The sequence below is a fragment of the Nicotiana attenuata genome, chromosome 2 (genome assembly GCF_001879085.1).
Source record: "Nicotiana attenuata strain UT chromosome 2, NIATTr2, whole genome shotgun sequence".
NCBI lineage: Eukaryota > Viridiplantae > Streptophyta > Magnoliopsida > Solanales > Solanaceae > Nicotiana > Nicotiana attenuata.
Genome location: NC_031990.1, coordinates 87,299,765 through 87,319,964, shown reverse-complemented (window position 1 = coordinate 87,319,964; position 20,200 = coordinate 87,299,765). Strand labels below are relative to the sequence as shown.

Here is a 20,200-nt window from a genome sequence, read left to right as displayed (position 1 = left end):
AAGAAAGGGAAAGTTTCCCAAAGACCTTTAGCCTCTCGCTGGTATATACTATCGTCTCCGTATTGATCCACAAGACATTCCTAGGACTGCTTGTGACTTGTGAGACCCTTAAAACCTAGAGCTCTAATACCAACTTGTCACGATCCGAAATCCCATCAAAGCTCGTGATGGCACTTAACCCACTTTCTAGACAAGAAAGAGTCAACAACATCAATAAAGTCCAATTATTAAGCCATTAACTCATTTGAGATCATAAAATAAGCGGGATAACACATAACTCAAACATCAATATCCATAAATCTCAGACAGGGTCTACATGACCACAATTGTCTCAGCATTTCTTCCCAAAACCCCGGTGTCGAAATTAGTCACAAGCATCTAATAAGAGTGTAGAAATCTCAATCTGAACACCAAGTTTGTCTGGAAATGACAAATACAAAGACGGATGGAAAGAGTAGGGAAGGGAGGACTCCATGTGTTGCGGATCAAATCAAGTAAGCAGCTCAGCACGAAGTCTCCTGATAGAACTCCTACTCCACCGGGTGTATGCCACCAAAGCTAGCCTTAGAACCTGCAAAAAATATGCAGAAGTATAGTATGAGTACAAGAAATAGGTACTCGGTAAGTGTCAAGTCTAGCTTCGAAGAATTGGTGGCGAGAGGTCAATAGTCGGACTTACTATCAACTCAACAATCATAAGAGGCATGAACAATACATAAAATAGAGCAAGATATTACCACTCAAGTCTATCAATATAACAACACAATAACACCGACATATTTTTTTAAATAGGACATAGCACATAATATCAGGTATCTCAAATATTTCAAAATCAAGATATGAGGCAAACAATAGTAAATAATCATAAGAGGCACTACATGAGTCTAAGTTACCAATGCAAGCTCAACATCTAATACAAATTCTTTGCACGAATCCATATAACTGACAAATCGAGTGTCAAAATCATTATCAATCTGATTATCTTGCGCTCACAGGGCCCAAGGTAACGTAGGCAATTACCCGACTGTGGATGGACGGTAGCAAATCCAAGCGCCGTTGCACCATGCAACCGATCAACTAGTAAATAATATAACGTTGCGACATGCAACCCGATCCATACATATATTCTAGTGGCGGCGTGCCACCCGATCCACACATGTACCCGGCGGCGTGCCTCCTGATCCACACATAATACCTGTTGCGACGTGCCACCCGATCCACAACAATCTCTAATAATCAATATGTGCTTATAATATTCGTGGTATCAAAATTCTCATATTTCCACTATATTGAACTCTCAAACTCATGGATATATGTATGATACAACATAATTAAAGGCATCAGATCATAATAACATAAATGCGGATAAAAGCTCACAAGGCTAAAAAGATGGCTATCGCTAATCATATATTTCAGTTCATCTCAACAAATCAATAAGTAATTCCATCTCTCAAAAATTTTATCATAATATTTAACATGAACGAAATAAACCATTTAACCATCAAGTCATGAATTGACACGACAAATATATGACTATGGCTCGATAAAGAAGCTCAAGATGGAAAAAGAATTATTTATGCCCAAATCACAAGTCATAACCCTAGGCATGCTTCTAAGCCACAATTACAAGTCATCATGTAGTGATAGAATCAATCACACATAAATGAAAAATTCACATAGTCAAAATGAGGTATAATCTGAAGCCAACATTTACCGGCTATGGCCAACCTAGCTACGCATATAAACTCGTCACTTCACATATACGTGGCTCCTAAATTGAGCAACAAGTAGCAAATAGATCACCTATAGGGAGAATTTCCTATAGCCTTCCCTTTCAAATCAACCTCCAAATGAGTCGAATCTAGTCAAATACAACTTAATAACGTCAAAAAAAGCCATAGGAACTAATTCCAAAGAATAAAGCTTCAATATTTAATCAAATCCCCAAAAGTCAACATGGTGATCAAAACCCGAGTCAAGGGTAGATCCCGGCTACCCATAACTCCATGGTTCCAAATATGTGATTAGATTCCAGAAGCGAGTCTAAATCAACTCCCAAAACCTCAATTTTCACTCTTTTAAGTTATAGGAACACCCCCCCCCCCCAAAAAAAAACAATTCCCTTAAAATTTCATATTTTAGGTGTTAATAATCCATGTAGATTCTTGAAATAATACCAAAAATGAGTAGAAATCACTTACTCCAAGACTTGTATGAAAGTTTCCTTTGAAAATCGCCCCTCTCCAAGTCTAGGGTTCAAAATATGAGAGAATTGGCTAAAATCCCAAAATATAACGCTTAATGTTCTACCTGAGGGAGTTTGGAGCGGCTTACTAGGTTGTTTAATGTAGTCTTTAAGACGACAAAGATTCCTGAAGAATGGAGGTGGAGTACGGTGGTTCCATTGTACAAGAATAAAGGTAACATTCAAAACTGCAACAACTATAGGGGTATCAAGCTGCTAAACAACACGATGAAAGTCTAGGAAAGAGTGGTGGAAGTAAGGGTTAGGAGAAGTGTGTCTATTTTTAAGAACTGGTTCGGGTTCATGCTGGGGCGATGGACTACTGAAGCTATTAATCTTGTTAGGAGACTAGTGGAGCAGTATAGGGATAGGAAGAGGGAATTGCACATGGTATTCATTGACCTAGAGAAAGCTTATGACAAAGTCCCCAACAAAGTTCTATGGAGATGTTTGGAGGCTAGAAATATGCTTGTAGCATATACCAGGGTGACTCAGGATATGTATGATGGTGCTAAGACCCGGGTTAAATTGGTGGGAGGGGACTCATAGTAGTTCCAAATCGTGATGGGTTTGTATTATGGATCCGCTCTTAGCCCATATTTATTTATGCTGACGATGGATGCTTTGACGCGGCACATTCAAGGGAAGGTGTCATGGTGCATGTTATTCGCAGATGATATAATACTAATTGACGAGACGTGGGCTTGTGTTAATGCAAGGCTAGAGGTTTGAAGACAGACCCTAGAGTCAAAAGGTTTCAAGTTGAGCAGTACTAAAACAAAGTACTTGGAATGTAAGTTCACTAATATGACTCATGAAGAGGACATGGAAGTGAGGTTGGATTCACGAATCATCCCTGAGAAAGGGAGATTCATGGACCTCGGATCTATAATTTCTAGTAATGGAGAGATAGACGAGGATGTCACATATCAGATTGGAGCGAGGTGGATGAAATGGAGACTCACTTTTTGTTACACCCCATATTTTCGTACGTAAGAGTATGTCATATGTCACTTGATGTATGCTCAGAAATGAGATCATCTTTGAAAGTGCATAAAGTAAGTTAATCATGTTACCGCGGAAATTATAGATATTTTAGATCATGAAGTGTAAGTACCAAGAGGGTTGGAAAGCTTAGAAGCTAAACGACTTGGAGAAAATAGGTTTCGTCGAATGTCGACAAGTTGGGAATATTATAACATATACTTATCGGGTGTGACTAGGGTTCTTAACATGATAAGTGTAATGACCCGACTGGTCGTTTTGAGATCTAGTGCATCGTTCAGCAGTTTGACGCCATGAGTAGCTTCATTTCAGGTATTATGACTTGTGCTCGTGGTCGGAATTGAATTCTAGGAAGTTTGGAGTTGATTTGGAAAGAGAATTCTCATTTCTGAAGCTTTAAGTTGAAAGAATTGACTAATATTGGATTTTTGAGTAAACGACCTCGGAATTGCGATTCGAAGGTTCCAGCAGGTTTGTATGATGATTTTAGACTAGGGCGTATGTCCGGATCGGGTTTTGGAAGACCCGGGAACGTTTCGACACCTATTATGGAAGTTAGCATTTTGGAGGAATTTCATAAGTTTGGGTTGAAGTGCATTTAAGTGTTATCAATGTCCGTTTGGGATTCCGAGTCTGGGAATAGCTCCATATGGTGATTCTGGTATTAGGAGCGCGATTGGAAGTGAATTTGGAGGTCCGTGGGTCGTTTTGGAGTCATTTGGCTAAAGATAGAAATTTCAAGGTTTTTGAGAAGTTTGACCGGAAGTGAACTTTTTGATATCGGGGTCGGATCCCGATTTCAGAAGTTGGAGTAGGTCCGTAATGTCAAATATGACTTGTGTGCAAAATTTGAGGTCAATCAGGCGTGATTAGATAGGTTTCGGCATCGAATGTAGATGTTTGAAGTTCTAAAGTTCATAAAGTTCGAATTGGGGTGTGATTCGTGATTTCGGCGTTATTTGATATGATTTCAGGCTTCGAGCAAGTCCGTAATGTGTTTTGGGACTGGTTGGCATGATTGGTTGGGGTCCGGGGGGCCTCGGCTGTATTTCGTATGGCTAACGGATCAAATTTGGAATTTAAAGAAGAAATGAAGCAGTTGCCTTCTGGTGTAACCGCACCTACGAGGCTTAGGCCGCAGGTGCGGAGCCGCAGAAGCGGCCTTAGTGTCGCAGAAGCAGAAATGTACCGGCTAGGCTGCGATCGCAGATGCGGTCATTTTGCCGTAGATACGGGACCGCACCTGCGGAAGGAGAAACGCAGATGCAGAAGTTGAAGGCTTGGAGGAGGACCGCACAAGCGGATGGTAGGTCGCACCTGCGGAACCGCAGAAGCGGTCAAGTGACCGCAGCTGCGGAAATGCTGGAGGCAGTGAGGTTCTTTTAAATCGGGGTTTGGGTTCATTTCAACCCCATTTCTTCCATTGGAGCCGATTTTGGAGCAACTCTAAGGTGCCATTTTAACCACCAAGAACGAGGTAAGTAATTTATGCTAGTTTTGAGTTAAATACATGATTATATACGGATTTGGACATGGAAATTTATGAGAATTTGGGATTTTGAGGAAAACCTAGAAATTTGGTATTCTTAGATTTTAACCACGATTTTGGGCATGAAATTGAGAGCAAATTATATATTTGAGTTCGTGGGATTATGGGCAAACTTTATCTTCAAAAAATTTCGGAATCCGGGCACGTGGGCCCGAGGGCGTTTTTGCCAACTTTTCGATCGGGGTTATAGTTATAAATTGGATTATTACGAGTAATTGAGCATATATTAATAGATTTGCATAATTATTGGCTAGTTTTGGAGCATTGTGCATCGATTTGAGTCTTCGGAAGGGCGTGGAATGCCGGTTATGGAACTTCAGAGCGAGGTGAGTCTCCTTTCTAACCTTGTAAGAGGGAATTGTCCCCATAGGTGAGTTAATTGGTTATGTGCTCCTATTTGTGGGGGCTACGTACGCACGAGGTAACGAGAGTCCGTGCGTAGCTACTATTATGCTTATGTCCAGGTAGTCTAGGACCCAAAAGCATGCGTACTTGTAATAAACGCAACCTTGTTGACAACTTTAAAAATGCTTAAACATATCGAACGTGTAAATGAATTTCTAAAAGACTAGATATCATTTCTTGACTTTTAAAAGAGAAACTTGCCTTTCCCTGAATAATTGTTCCTTGATGAATTATTGATTTGACTATTTAAATGTGTTTATATATTGTGGTAGGGGTCGAACGCCTCGGTAGATTGAATAGATGCATCAACCGTTCGCGCGCATTCGACCCTCTGGCAATGCACAGTTTAAATATTGTTGGAACGGGCCGTACGACCTCGGCATGATTTGCGCATGCTTGTATTGCTTGCCTTGAAATTTATTGAAGTTGATATTGTCTCTTCTTAATTTGAGAATATATGTGTAAATGATGAAAAAGGAATTTGGGAATTTCCTATAAAAGAAAGAATGGTTTACTTGCTTCATTCCATTGAATCACAATCATGTTATAAAAATCCTCGATTAATTATATTGTTGATGTATCATTATTGGACCACTAGTAAGTGTCGAAGTCGACCTCTCGTCTCTACTTCTTCGAGATTTGGCGGGATACTTACTGAGTACACGTTATTTTCGTACTCATGCTACACTTGCTGTGCATTTTTGTTGCACAGGCACCTGTATTTCTAGTGGCCTACTGGGCGTAGCAGCATGGATGATACAGGGACTAGGTGAGCTGCAGTTCTCGAGGCGACCCGCAGCTAGTATAGTCTCTTTTAGCGTATTGTATTTACATTCTGTCCAAATTGTATTCCGGACAGTTATTGTACTTTATTTGATTCCTTAGTATTTGCTCATGCACTTGTGACACCGGGTTCTGGGATGATAATGGGGTATTCTGTAATGACTTCTAAATATTCTTTATTTTTTTTGCAAAGATTATCTTTTACTAGCCAAATTGAAAGAAAATCATAGTTTTTACAATTATTTAAATGAGAATTTAATTAAGTATTTATGGTTGGCTTGCCTGACAGTGGTGTCCGGCGCTATCACGACCCTTAGTGGATTTTGAGTCGTGACAATAAGGAGGTTATGTTACGAGTAATTATAGTCGTATAATAGTCGTGTGTTATGTTTTGAAGTCAAGCGAGTTGTGGAACAAAAGTTGGCAAAGGTCATCACAAGTTACATTCATAATGTGCTGAAAATTAGGTCAAATGTATCTGAGTTTTTCTCCCAATATACTTGGAATTACGAGATAATGCACCTACCAAATTGAATAAATACGAATCTAGTTTGTAAATCATTAAATCGTTTATCGATACGACATCAGAGTAAGGAGATATTTGCATTTTTGTGAGACGATGCAGACTGCATAAGTGACACTACTTGCTCAAATGGAAGGACGGAATATATCCAAAAAGGGGCTAGTTTGGGTCAGACAAAGAGCCCTTTTAAGGTCTTATTTCCTTCAAATATTACACTCATTATAGAGAAAAAAATCAGAGATAAGCCCCGGCAAACTTCTCCCAAAAATTCAACACAAAATCCTAAATGATTTTCTCTTCTTTTTAAGTTCTAGTTGGAGGAAAATCTAAGGATTGAAGAACCAAGATAGGAAATGAGATATTCACCAAATAAGGTAAGTATACTGACCTCTTCCATCCATTTTTTCTGCTGTAAAAGTAGATAAATTCTTTCAATAATTGTAAGAACTCACGGGATGGTGATCGGAAGCCATGAGTTCGAGTTATTCAACTTGTAGGGGACTGTTTTATAGGCTGTTTCGTGTTGTTGTTGGGTTGTCTTTTTTGCTACTGTTTTATGGAGTTTTGGAGGAGAAAGGTGTGGAGAAACACCACATAATGGTGGAATGGTGGGTTGGTCGTTCGTCATTACATTTTCAGGTTGTTTGATACTACTATGGTGGTCGTTTTGTGTATGAAGTGATTGGGGTGTGTGGGCTATTTTCTGGTATATTGTGATGGAGATAAGGCTGAAAAATGATGTATACATGTTGTTATTGTTGTTTTCTTGTTGTTGTTGGTGCTATGTCGAATTGGGAGGAAGTAAAGATTATAGGGGAGATACTGCCCGTTTTATTATAAAGATAAGCTTGTTGTTCGTTGTGCGATAGTTGTTCCTTCCGTAAGTTAATGATAGTATTATTATAATTGGTGTATATCACTACAAGAAAAAGTGTTATTTGCGACCAACATTTAGGAACGAGTTAATAATCCCGTCTCTAAAAGTGTATGTATTAGGACGAGATTATATTGTGGTCCTTAATTTTGTATTCCATTGCGGTATTAAATCTGGTCCCCAAAAAAATTAGTAACCGGTCCTAAATGATATTAGTAGGCGCCAGCCGGGGCGATGAGCGGGAGAGAGTACCGCCCAATATAATATTAAAATATTAAAAATTATTATTTTCTAAAAAATGGCGCCAAAACTAATATCCTAAAATTAAAAATTCCATAAAATTAAAAGAAACTCTCTGTTTTTCAAAAACAAAAAGTTATGCCCTAGTTTCTTAAACACACACAGAACTCGTCTGCCTCTCTATTGATCACCACTCAAGAATTTTGTTTTCTCAAATCGATTGTTGCGAGTTTGTTGCGAGTTTGTTGGCTTGTGTATCGCGGGTCTACCCAGTTTTCGACATCCCTGGATTGCGAATCCCAGGTATGCCTCCTCTTCTGTGTTGCTCTGTTTTGTTTTTTTCTCTAAGTTGGAAATCTCTCTTTATTGCTTTGTTTTATTCGACTTCTTCTTCTTCCTCTTGTTCATCTTCTTCTTCTTCTTCCTCTCTAACATTAAATTTGATTTTTGTGAAGTGTGTTCAAGTTTGTAGCGTGTGTCTGAATATTATATTTCATACAAAGTGCATATTAGTTCTGAACAAGCAGATTGTTTCATGAATGGCAGTGTTGAAATTTAATTTCTTGTATTTGATGAAGGAAAAATAGGCAGACCATACAGCCATTGTTTAGTTACAAGTATAAGACAATACCCAAAAAAGTAATTCGAAAAGATTCAGCCAAAAAAAAGCAATGAAATCACGATCAGTTAAGGCTTTTATGAAGCTCGGTAATTGCAATCACATTATGCCGACTCGTTATACACGTCTGAAGGATGTTTGTGTCGATGTTCTTCAGTTTCGTGATAAGAAGGTTACTGCTGCGCTAAGAAAGCTAAAGCTCGGCTTGAGGAAAGGTTTAAGACTGGGAAATATCGTTGGTATTTTACTAAGCTTAGGTTCTAATCTTTTGATTGTTACTTTAAAATTGAGGTTTTGTCTCTGTTATTGAAGAGAAGCAATATTGTTATTGTTTACCCTGGAATCCGGATAACAATTGAATTTATATGGGGTTTTAAGGATCCGTGAACTAAAAGATACAAAAGATTTGATGTTTACCCTGGAATCCGGATAACAATTGAATTTATATGGGGTTTTAAGGATCCGTGAACTAAAAGATACAAAAGGTTTGGATTGAGGAAAATAAAAGATAAAGACTCAACAATTGCTGTTAAAGTAAATAATCGCAGAATATAATATTGCTTAGAACAATTGTGCTTGATAGCGTACAAGAATAGAGAGAGATGGTACTCTAGTGTAATGGTTTTCGATCCCCTCTTTATGGGGTCTTCTCCCCTTTTATACATTCTGATTAAGGGTAAAAATAAGGTAGGTAAATTAATTACATCGTGGATCCCTGTAATTACGCCTTAATGGCCTGAAGTGGTTGAGAAAATCACGTTTGGGCGAGATATCCGGCGACGCTTGGTTATCCGTTACGAGTCCGGCTTCCGACCTTGTGTGTTTCTCCATCCGGTGGTGACTCATATCGAGCTCTGCAACGGTCTCGAAATGACTCGACCTCGGTTGTTGACGTGGCCGTCGTTCTACCTTGCATCCAGGTCGGGTTCGATGGCCCCGACTTGCCCCGGACCGGACCCAACCCGGTCGGGCTCAAGCAAAAAGGGTATCACCCAATACAATAGGTACAAATAATAATTTTTTAAAATTAGTTGGAATAAGTAATATGGAAAATAAGTTCAATGTATGTAAGTAAAATCTTATATTTTATTATTCTTAACTAGATTTGAGGCCTTTGGAATCTTTGATCTCCCTTGAAAAAACAAAGTGAAAGAGACATAAGAGTATAAAAAGTACTCCCTAAATAAACTAGAAAAAATAATGCAAATAGCTGATAGTAATCACAATGGTAAGTTGGAATGACAGATGTAACCATTAATAACTTACGTGAGTATCAATTAACATCAGTAGTAAAAAAGGAAAGAAAATCAAGAATTGAAAGAAGAATTAATGGAGCTACCAGAAATCACTATGACCAAATGGTAAATTCTAACAAAATCTTTTTCTTTCCAAGAACTTATATAATTGGTTGTTATATACAACAAACAAAATCTTTTTCTTTCCAAAAACCGATAAAACAGGTTGTTATATACAACTAGACACCCTCATTCACTCACCTTTCGAAACTTATTTGTGCCTCCATTTCTTTTGACTAATTATTAGCTATGACTCTGCCGAAGAAAGCCATGCTGTTGGTTTTAATGGCTCTGGTATTTTGTGGTGTAACAAAGGGTGAAGTATACAAGGTTGGTGACTCCACTGGGTGGACAGACATTGGTCACTCTGACTACAAATCTTGGTCTGCCAGTAAGAATTTCCGTGTTGGCGATTCCATTGGTAAGTACTTTACTTAGGCATGTGAATAATGAATTACTAAAAGGAATTGTAGCACAAATTATAAAACTGTAGGATTGGTAATTATTCACTATGGTGAGATGGCGATATAGAGCAAAAAGTATGTACTTTTTTATATCCTTATCACTTTAAAACAACGAGTTATACACTTCGAAACAGAAATGTGATGGGAATTTGGATCTATACCATTAAAAAGTTTTACATCATTTTATATAAAAGTGAGTAATGGTAGAGATGCTTTTTTGCACTCAAGAGGATTAAGAACAAGAGATAAGATTTGGTCACATGCCTAGGTGATAGATCTATTTTTTTCTTGTGTTCGAACGCCAAGTTTAGGTATGCTTATATCAACTTTCAATGCAAAACCAAATTAGGTCGCATAAAATTCAATGAACGGCCTTTATGAAGTGTTAATATGTTTTCTCTGCTTTATATCAAATAGCAAAAGTAATTAAATACTTTCCTAGGCGAAATTACCAAATTCATAATATTAAAACAGTTTTTAATTTATCACAATCTATTACAGAACTTCATATGGAAAATTGTTGTTAAAATAGCAATAATCATAATTTATCAAGGAACTAAATAGAATCTTTTACTATTGTAATGCAAAACTTTGGCCTACTTCGTTACATTGTAGTTGTATATAAATCTATTATTAATAAGGATTTATTTATGCTTACTTTATAAATTATCAGGTAAATGAGCTATCAATAGCGTTTTTTTTAAGAATAAGATCCTATTAGGGTACGAAATTAACGACCTGGAGTTTTCCTTCTTTGAAAATAACATTTAATTATAACCGACCAATTGAGATACTTTTGGATGTTAATGTATATTGCAATGCTATGTATTAGCTTTTGATTTTGAGTTATACCTTTATTATCGTTTTCTTTGGGACAGTGTTTGAGTACAACAAGCAATTCCACAACGTGGTGAGAGTGACACACAAGAACTTCAATGCATGCAATGCCACAACAACATATTCCACCTTCAACACTGGCAATGACACCTTTGTGATCAGAAGGCCAGGCCATTTCTACTTCATTTGCAGCTTCCCTGGCCATTGTCAAAATGGCCAGAAAGTTGACATCAGAGTTCCTAAGCCAACGAAATCATCGTCCTCGCCTTCGTCCTCACCATCGTCTTCGCCTTCGCCTAAGCCTAATTCTCCTTTGGAGCCAGTTACTCCATCAGCAACATGGGCACCTTCACCATCTCCTGCTGCTGGTGATAAGAAAAGTGGATCCTCTGAATTGTTCTTCTCTTTCAAGCTTTGGTTGTCCATGCTTTTAATAGTTGCCTCTATGGTTTAATAGATTCCTACTATTCGTTACTAGCAGAAGGTCCGGTTCTTTCTTTCTTCAAAGACAGTTTTTTTTTTCAATTTAAGTAGGCATGTTATGGTTTAATATTGACATTACTGCTTGATAATTCACAGTAATATTCATTATTTACCTGTTTATATTTTGCCTGTTTTCTAGGGTTACTTGAGCTATTTTGATTTTGGATTACTATATCGTGTGATATATCAACGGATCAAGAAAACTCTGCCAAAGAAGATCATGCTTTGAAATTACTTGAGAAATTGAGTCTCTAACCCGACTGGTTGTTTGGTACACCTTACACGGACCTGTTATTGAGGAATTATAAACCTAATGGTTGTTTTCTACGAAGATTATTAATAATAGAAAAGAGTACACTCTTTGTCTATTGATAAAATTCAAGTTCCTTCCATGAATTCCAACCAAATCGAAGTGCGGAGATGAAGGTTCTAGAAAACGAGATAGAGAAAAATATCTGAACTTTACATTTCATTCACAAAATGATACCCAGTCTTTTTATTTACAAAGAGTCCCCACTTTATATATAACTCAGGGCAAACTAGTAAAAACTAAATAATTAAACCCGCCTAACTGGGCCTGCTCTCTAACACAGTAATTAGACCTGGCTCGGGTGTAAAATATGTTGGTCCAACACTCCCCCACAAGTTGGAAGTGGGGCTGGAAGAACCCACTCCCAACTTGGACAATTGATGCAAATGGGCCTGAGCAGGAAGGCTCTTAGTGAAAATATCAGCAAGTTGGGCACTAGAAGGTATATAATGCAATGAATCAAGCCATCTTGCAATTTCTCCCGAACAAAATGGCAGTTTAGTTCGATGTGTTTAGTCCGCTCGTGAAAGACAGGATTCTTTGCAATCTGAAAGGCAGACTGATTATCGCAATGGATAGCAATAGGAGTCAAATCAGTGACATTCATATCCTCCAAGAGGCGACATAGCCAAGTTAATTCATCCGCCAATCTCCGAACAAACCTTTACTCAGCCTCCGCAGATGATAAAGAAACAGTAGTCTGCTTTTTCGACTTCCAATATATAGGACAGGACCCTAATGTAACAAAAAAACCACTAACAGACCGCCTGGAATCAGGGCAAGAAGCCCAATCCGAATCACAAAATGCAGCCATAGAAAAAGAGGAATGAGAAGAGAAATGAAGTCCCAAACCAGGCAATCCTCTGATGTAGCACACAGTATGTAAACCAGCATCCAAATGGGGCTTCCTGGGAGTCTGCATAAATTGTCTAAGATGTTGAACCGTATAAGCCAAGTCGGTCCTAGTGTGAGTTAAGAAATTGAGTTTGCCAATTAACCTCCTGTAAAGAGAAGGATCAGAAAGCAACTACCCACATCAGAAGACAATTTCAGACCCAAAGGAGGAGGACTGGAGGTTGGCTTGGAATCAGTGCACCCAAATTCCTCAACCAATTCGAGAGCAAACTTCCTTTGATTTACCAAAATACCATCAGACACATACATAACCTCCAGACCAAGAAAGTAATGTAAAGAACCTAAATCCTTGATTTTGAATTGAGCATCCAGAAACTGTTTAAGATAAAGAATGCCTTCTATATCATTACCAGTTAACGCAATATCATCTACATAGACCCCCAAATACACAGAACCAGCAGTTGTGTGTTTAAAAAATAGAGAATAATCATTCTTAGAATGTTGAAAACCTTTGGAATGTAAAGCATCAGATAGTTTGGCATACCATTGTCTAGATGCCTGTTTTAGACCATACAAAGATTTGTTTAACTTGCAAACCAAATCAGAAGAAGTGACAACCATACCTTGAGGGACCTTCATATACACCTCCTCCATTAAATCCCCATGCAAAAACACATTATTAACATCTAGCTAAAAAAGGTGCCACTGATTCTTGACAGCGACAGCTAAAAGGCACCTGATAGTAGTCATTTTGACGACAGGAGAAAACGTTTTGGTGTAGTCAAGACCCTCCTTTTGGGTATCTCCTCTAGTGACAAGTCTGGCTTTGAGCCTTTCGATAGAACCATCAGCCCTATGTTTAATCTTATAAACCCATTTACTGGAAATGGCATGCTTCCCAACGGGCAACGGAACCGAACTCCAAGTATTGTTTGCCTCTAAGGCTTCAAATTCCTTGGACATGGCTTCTTGCCATCCTGGATGTAAAGCTGCCTAAGAATAAGATCTAGGCTCTTGCACAGTGGATAGAGAGTTAATAAAGGATTAAGATTGGCAGGACAAAGCAGAAATACAAATCTGCTTCATATTGGTGTGAACTGGTAAAACAGAAGAGAGGGAAGGGCAGGAAATAGAGGCAGAGTTACACACGAAATCTTGAAGATACCCAGGTCTTTGGTGAGTTCTGGATGACTTACTCAATGAAACAGTGGGAGGAATAGAAGGGGATGCAGCAGAAGGTACAGGAACAAGAGTAGGAGTGAGTGGAGGCACATTAGAAGAAGATGGAGAAGTAGGAGGAGAAGGAGAACCTGTAGGTAGAGATGAAGAGGAAGTTGTAGGTATGGGCAAAGAAGAGGATTCTGGAGAAGGACAAAAAGAAGAAAAGGCATGAGGAGGAGTAGATGCGAGGAACTCAGAAGAACGAGATGGTTGTTGTAAAGCAAAAGGAAAAACAGCCTCATAAAACATCACATCTCTGGACATCATAATCTGTTGAGTGGTAAGGTTTAATACCCTGTAGCCTTTCTTCCCAAAAGGGTACCCCAAGAATACACAAGGACTTGCCCTTGGTGAAAACTTATCCCTACCCCTTTTGAGTGTTGAAATGTAACAAAGATAACCAAAAGCTCTAAGATGGTCATAAGAAGGAGGTGTACCAAAGAGAAGATCATGAGGAGTTTTTCCTTGTAAGACAGAGTTGGGAAATCTGTTAATCAAATAGGTTGCAGTCAGAATACACTCCCCCCAATATTTTAAAGGCACTTTGGATTGAAAAAGAAGTGCTCTTGCAGTTTCAAGTAAGTGTCTATGTTTCCTTTCAACAACTCCATTCTGTTGAGTTGTTTCTACATAAGATGTTTGATGAAGAATTCCTTTAGAGAGAAAGAAAGAGGAAGATTCATGACTTAATCCTATCTCAAAAGCATTGTCAGATCTTACTGTCTTAACTCTGTAATCAAACTGAGTTTCAACCATGAGAATGAAAGCTTTCAAAGCTGTAAATGCAGTAGATTTTGTACTGAGAAGATAAGTCCAAGTAGATCTAAAATAATCATCAACCAAGGTTAAGAAATATCTGTTCCCAGAATGTGTAGTAGTATTATAGGGTCCCCAAACATCTACATGAATAAGATCAAAAAGACAAGTAGTTGTTGTTGAACTGGAAGGAAATGAGTTCCTTGTCTGTCTGGCTAAGGGACAAATATGATAAGGAAATTGTTGAGTTGAAGGTACATAAATGGAAAGTTTAGAAGAAATAGACTTCAACTGATTGTAAGGTAAATGTCCCAATCTATAATGCCACAAGGTATGCTTATCACTCAAAATGGAATTTACAGACTTAGACTCGATGATATTCTCACAGTTCTTGGAAACATTAGACTTGGAACTAGGTACACATTTATTCAAAGGAACAGAGGGAGTTAAAGGGAAAAAACCATCATTAAGAAACTTCTCTGGTTGCAAGATGTATAGCCCATCTGCTTCACTACCAACTTCCAATGGCCTTTTCAAAGAAGGGCCCTGCAGCAAGAATCAAGTAGACTCACTGAAACAAACCAAGCCTTTAATTTGCTTGCATAGTGTGTGAACTGATACTAGGTTATACTGAAAAGAAGGAACATGCAGCACAGTGGGAAGAGAAAGTGCTTTAGACAAAGGAAGTGAACCCACTAAATGAACCTTTACCCTATAGCCATTAGGTAAAGCAACTAAGTAAGGAGCAGGAAGGAGTTTAATTTCAGAAAGAAGAAACAAGTTAGAAGTCATGTGGTCTGTAGCCCCTGAATCTATGATCCAGGGTTTTTGAGACAAAGAATCAGGTGAGGCAGATGAGACAGACTGTGCAAAGCTGCTAGAATCTAAATCAGTAACCTTACCTGCCAAGTTAGCAGAACCAATGCTTTCAGGAAGAGAAGAACCTTGAGACCCAACAGCAACATTATGCAGGAGCTGCATCAATTGGCTCATCTGCTCCTTGGTTATTGCTCATCCACATACAGTAGACTGTCCAGAATCTGATCCAGTTCCTTCATCATTTTCAGAAGTTGGTACCATAGCAGCAGTTCCTTTAGCCCTCTAGTTATTGTTGAATCTATTCAGAGGTTGCTTATTGTTGGGGTAACCATGCAACTTGTAACACCTATCAATTAGGTGCTCAGGCTTTTTACAGTAGTTGCAAAACATAGTATTTTTTCTACCATCTCCCACATACTTATGTCCAGCCTTAAAGTCAATGTTGAATTTTCCACCATTGTTACCATTTCTGAAATTCATGTTATGATTCTGATTATGATTGAAACCTTGATTCTGAGTTTGAGGTTGCTGCTACATGTTGTTGCCTCCAGCAATGAGAGAAGCTGCCTCAGTTGTGAAAGACACACTTGATTGTACTTCTCTCTGTTTTTCTTCATGTACTAACAAAGAGTATGTCTAGGACAGACTAGGAAGTGGTGTCATCATGAGAATATTACCTCTTGATGCGGTGTAAGATTCATTTAAACATATGAGGAACTGGTACACTTTATCACTCTCAATTATTTACGAGCATTATGCCCTTTTGCTCCACATTTACACACACAATCACAACAAGAGCAGGTCATTAAAGAATTAAGAATACTCAATTCATCACATAGTTCCTTAAGTCTAGAATAATATGTTGCTATGTCACTATTCCCTTGTGTCACCCCAACCAAATCCTTCTTGAGCTGATAGATCTGAGCCCCATTAGGTTGGCCATATCTGTCTCTCAAGTCATCCCACATGTCTTTTGCTTACTTAGAATGCAGAACACTATTCTTTATTTGCGTAGTTAAAGCAGTCAAAATCCTTGTTTCAACTAAATTGTTACATCTATCCTAGGCTTTGTTAAGAGGTGAAGTAACAAAAGGTCTAGGACATGATCCATCTATGAAACCTATTTTGTTTCTAGGAGAAAGAGACATCAACATTTCCTTACTCCAATTCACATATCCTGTACCATCAAAAGGGGTGGATACCAGAGAAATTCCCGGCACATCACAAGAAGAAATGTAGTATGGATGCAATGGATCAATAGGAATGGTCACATTAGACCCCGACTCTAAAGCAGTAGTACGCAAATTTATAGTTGATGAATTATCTCCCATTGCAACAGTAGACACTCAAATAAACATGTAACAATTTGACAAAATTACTGACTCACACGTGTGCTGAATGAGAAATCAAAGAAGAAAGGAATCAAACCTTTTCCTTTTTGAGAGACCGTGAATTATAACCAGCTCTATCAAAAAAACTACTTTAGCCGACTGAAAATGTGAATCAATTAGAGGAAACCAGCAGAAACTCACGATGTTGTAGTAGAAACATCCAGAAACAAACTGCACAAAGTAGAAAAATTCGCAAAATCGTAGGCGAAATCGCAAAAACCCTAGGTCGCGTGATTCACCCCCAAACAAGCTAAAAAACAGAAATTACTCCGTCAGATGAAGAACATTACTCAACCTTGCTCTGATACCATGATAAAATTCAAGTTCCTTCCATGAATTCCAACCAAATCGAAGTGCGGAGATGAAGGTTCTAGAAAACGAGATAGAGAAAAATATCTGAACTTTACATTTCATTCACAAAATGATACCTAGTCTCCTTATTTACAAAGAGTCCCCACTCTATATATAATCAGGGGAAAACTAGTAAAAACCAAATAATTAAACCCGCCTAACTGGGCTTGTCCTCTAACACAGTAATTGGACCTGGCTCAGGTGTAAAATATGGTGGCCCAACATGGTCCAACAACCCAACCGTTTTTGGCCCATATTTTTGCTTTCAACCCGGATTAGCCCAGGTTGTACATTTTCATCCTTTGACCCTCATTACTATCCCCACTTTTTTAAATCGGGAATTTTGATTAGTGATTGATGGAAATTGCAGTAGATAAGGAAAAAGCTTTCTAAATGAGACAACAGTAATCACAAAAAGTTTAATTTTTTTCTTTTTTGTTTTTGACGAAGGACCACGATCAGCTACCAACTGTTTGATCCACGATCCGCTCTAAAGAGCATTTTAAACTATAGTCTTACGAGAATTTTACAGCCAAATAGAGAGAAATTTTACTTTGTGACTTGCATAAGTATGATTAGTCATATGAGGCTATTATTATTTGACAAATGGAAATTGAGACCCACACTTTTACCACTCCACCCTCCGTCACTCCTCCTACATTTCCTCTCTTTTGTGATTCTCACATCTTCTCTAAGATATTTTATTTCCCACCATCTATTCTATATTTTCTTTAACTTTTTTTACACATACTTATAATCATAATGAAAGTTTTAAGAAAAGTATTGAATCATGATTTGAATTTTGGATTTTGGGTTTTGAATCTTGAATTTTCTACAAAGTGCGGAAAAAGAAAACACCTAAAATATTTTTTATATTTTTTCTGAACGAATATCTGAAAATCTCTAAGATAAAGTTAAAGAAAACTAATATAGAATAAAAGATGAAAATGCTAAAATAATTATAAGAAAAACAAGGAGAACAATAATTTTCTCCTTTATAAGTTTTCTAGAAAAAAATTAAGTTTTTTCTTCATTTTTTGGAGTATTCTAAGAAGATTACAAAAGAATTTGGTTGACTTTACCACTTTTTGGAACTATGCTTGAGAGAAAAAATAATTTTACTTTTCTAAAAGAAGCCTCAATTTTTTTTCTTTTTCTTAGAATCTGAATTTTTCAAAAACGGCCTAGGAGAAATAAAGTAATAACGATAACGAAACCTAAAAGACAAAATAATTGCGATTTTGGATGAACAACGGAATAAAATATATCTAAGATATATAAACTAAATTCACAATTACTGAATCATGAATATCTTGAATTTTTACAAAGAAAAGGGAACTCATAATTAGAGATGATGAGAGAAATACTTAAAGAGAGGGAATCTAGGAGCCAGAACGACTGACGTAGAGAACCAATTGCCATCTGTCAAATAATTAATAGCCTCACATAACTAATCATACTTGTGTGAGTCACAAAGTAAAAATTTCTCCCAAACAGAGGCGCGACCAAACTAGGCATTTTAAGAGAACAAAAAATAGTAATAGTGGTCAGATCTGGTCAACTTTTTGTATTGTGAAGATTTTATTGGCGTTAAGAGCATCCTAGAATTTATAATCGATTTGATGATGTTTTTTTACCTATTTCGAAAATTGGACTTGTTGAGGTTTCTAAGTTATTTGGATCGGGTGTTGTTACGATCGATTGGAAATATCTGAGAGGGGTCCAAATCTTAAATTTGAAGTGATTTGGAGTAGATTTGAGTAAAATTTCAGAAGCGGTTCAAGGAAGAAGACATAGTCAATTTTTATATAATAGTTTATAGTATTGTATAATACACTATTATACGCTATTTAATATACTCTTATACATTATTATAAACACCTATATACATTATCTACATGCCTTCTGTACAGATGTATAATGTATCTATCTATGTTATAGTAAAAGCACGAATGCCCTTAGCGAAATGTCATTCGCCGTTTTTACCCTTTATAAATATATTTTATATTGGACAAAGTTGTAATTTAATTATTTCCTAATAGTTTGAAATCAACTAAAATTTTAGTTATTAAATATTTTCTTAATTGAATTATGTACAATGTCTTAATATTTAGAACTTTTAAAGTTTATTATAACTGTATTGGGTGATACCCTTTTTGCTTGAGCCCGACCGGGTTGGGTCCGGTCCGGGGCAAGTCGGGGTCATCGAACCCGACCTGGATGCAAGATAGAACGACGGCCACGTCAACAACCGAGGTCGAGTCATTTCGAGACCGTTGCAGAGCTCGATATGAGTCACCACCGGATGGAGAAACACACAAGGTCGGAAGCCGGACTCGTAACGGATAACCAAGCGTCGCCGGATATCTCGCCCAAACGTGATTTTCTCAACCACTTCAGGCCATTAAGGCGTAATTACAGGGATCCACGATGTAATTAATTTACCTACCTTATTTTTACCCTTAATCAGAATGTATAAAAGGGGAGAAGACCCCATAAAGAGGGGGGGGGGGGAAACCATTACACTACGGGACCATCTCTCTCAATTCTTGTACGCTATCAAGCACAATTGTTCTAAGCAATATTATATTCTGCGATTATTTACTTTAGCAGCAATTGTTGAGTCTTTATCTTTTATTTTCCTCAATCCAAACCTTTTGTATCTTTTAGTTCACGGATCCTTAAAACCCCATATAAATTCAACTGTTATCCGGATTCCAGGGTAAACAGTTTGGCGCCCACCGTGGGGCTAAGGATATTAGTGAGCTCTTTGATACTCTTTCTTGACGCATCACAGTACACTGGTTCTTTGCAAAAGAGTCCATCTTACATTCAAATTACCAACTCATAGAATGGCACAATCAATCAACAACGAACTTGAACAGCAGACAGGAAACAATGGAATGCCCGGGCTCGAAAACCCGATAGATGCCGATTCCCGGATGGCGCTCAACACTGATCAGGCCTCCGGATCATCACATAGCGTAGGCAGTCTATACGGACGAGGAGGTTGACTAACAATGAAGCCGAGTATGAGGCTATGGTTGCAGGTTTAGAATTAGCCAGGAGCCTCGGCGCCGAAGTGATCGAAGCCAAGTGCGATTCTCTTCTTGTGGTAAATCAGACGAACAAAACGTTCGAGGCCAGGGAGAGCCGGATGCAAAGGTATGTCGAC

The 20,200-nt window shown here is 37.9% G+C and overlaps 2 protein-coding genes across 2 annotated transcripts; one reads left to right on the top strand and one right to left on the bottom strand.

Moving 5' to 3' along the window:
* On the top strand, positions 9,584-11,430 carry LOC109223065 (mavicyanin-like). Its single transcript, XM_019387325.1, has 2 exons — positions 9,584-9,959; positions 10,881-11,430. Exons 1-2 carry the CDS (start codon positions 9,788-9,790, stop codon positions 11,291-11,293), a joined length of 585 nt encoding a protein of 194 aa, XP_019242870.1. The 5' UTR covers positions 9,584-9,787; the 3' UTR covers positions 11,294-11,430.
* Positions 12,297-13,141, bottom strand: LOC109221824 (uncharacterized mitochondrial protein AtMg00810-like). Its single transcript, XM_019386266.1, has 2 exons — positions 12,668-13,141; positions 12,297-12,548 (listed from the first exon to the last, which is right to left on the bottom strand). Exons 1-2 carry the CDS (start codon positions 13,139-13,141, stop codon positions 12,297-12,299), a joined length of 726 nt encoding a protein of 241 aa, XP_019241811.1.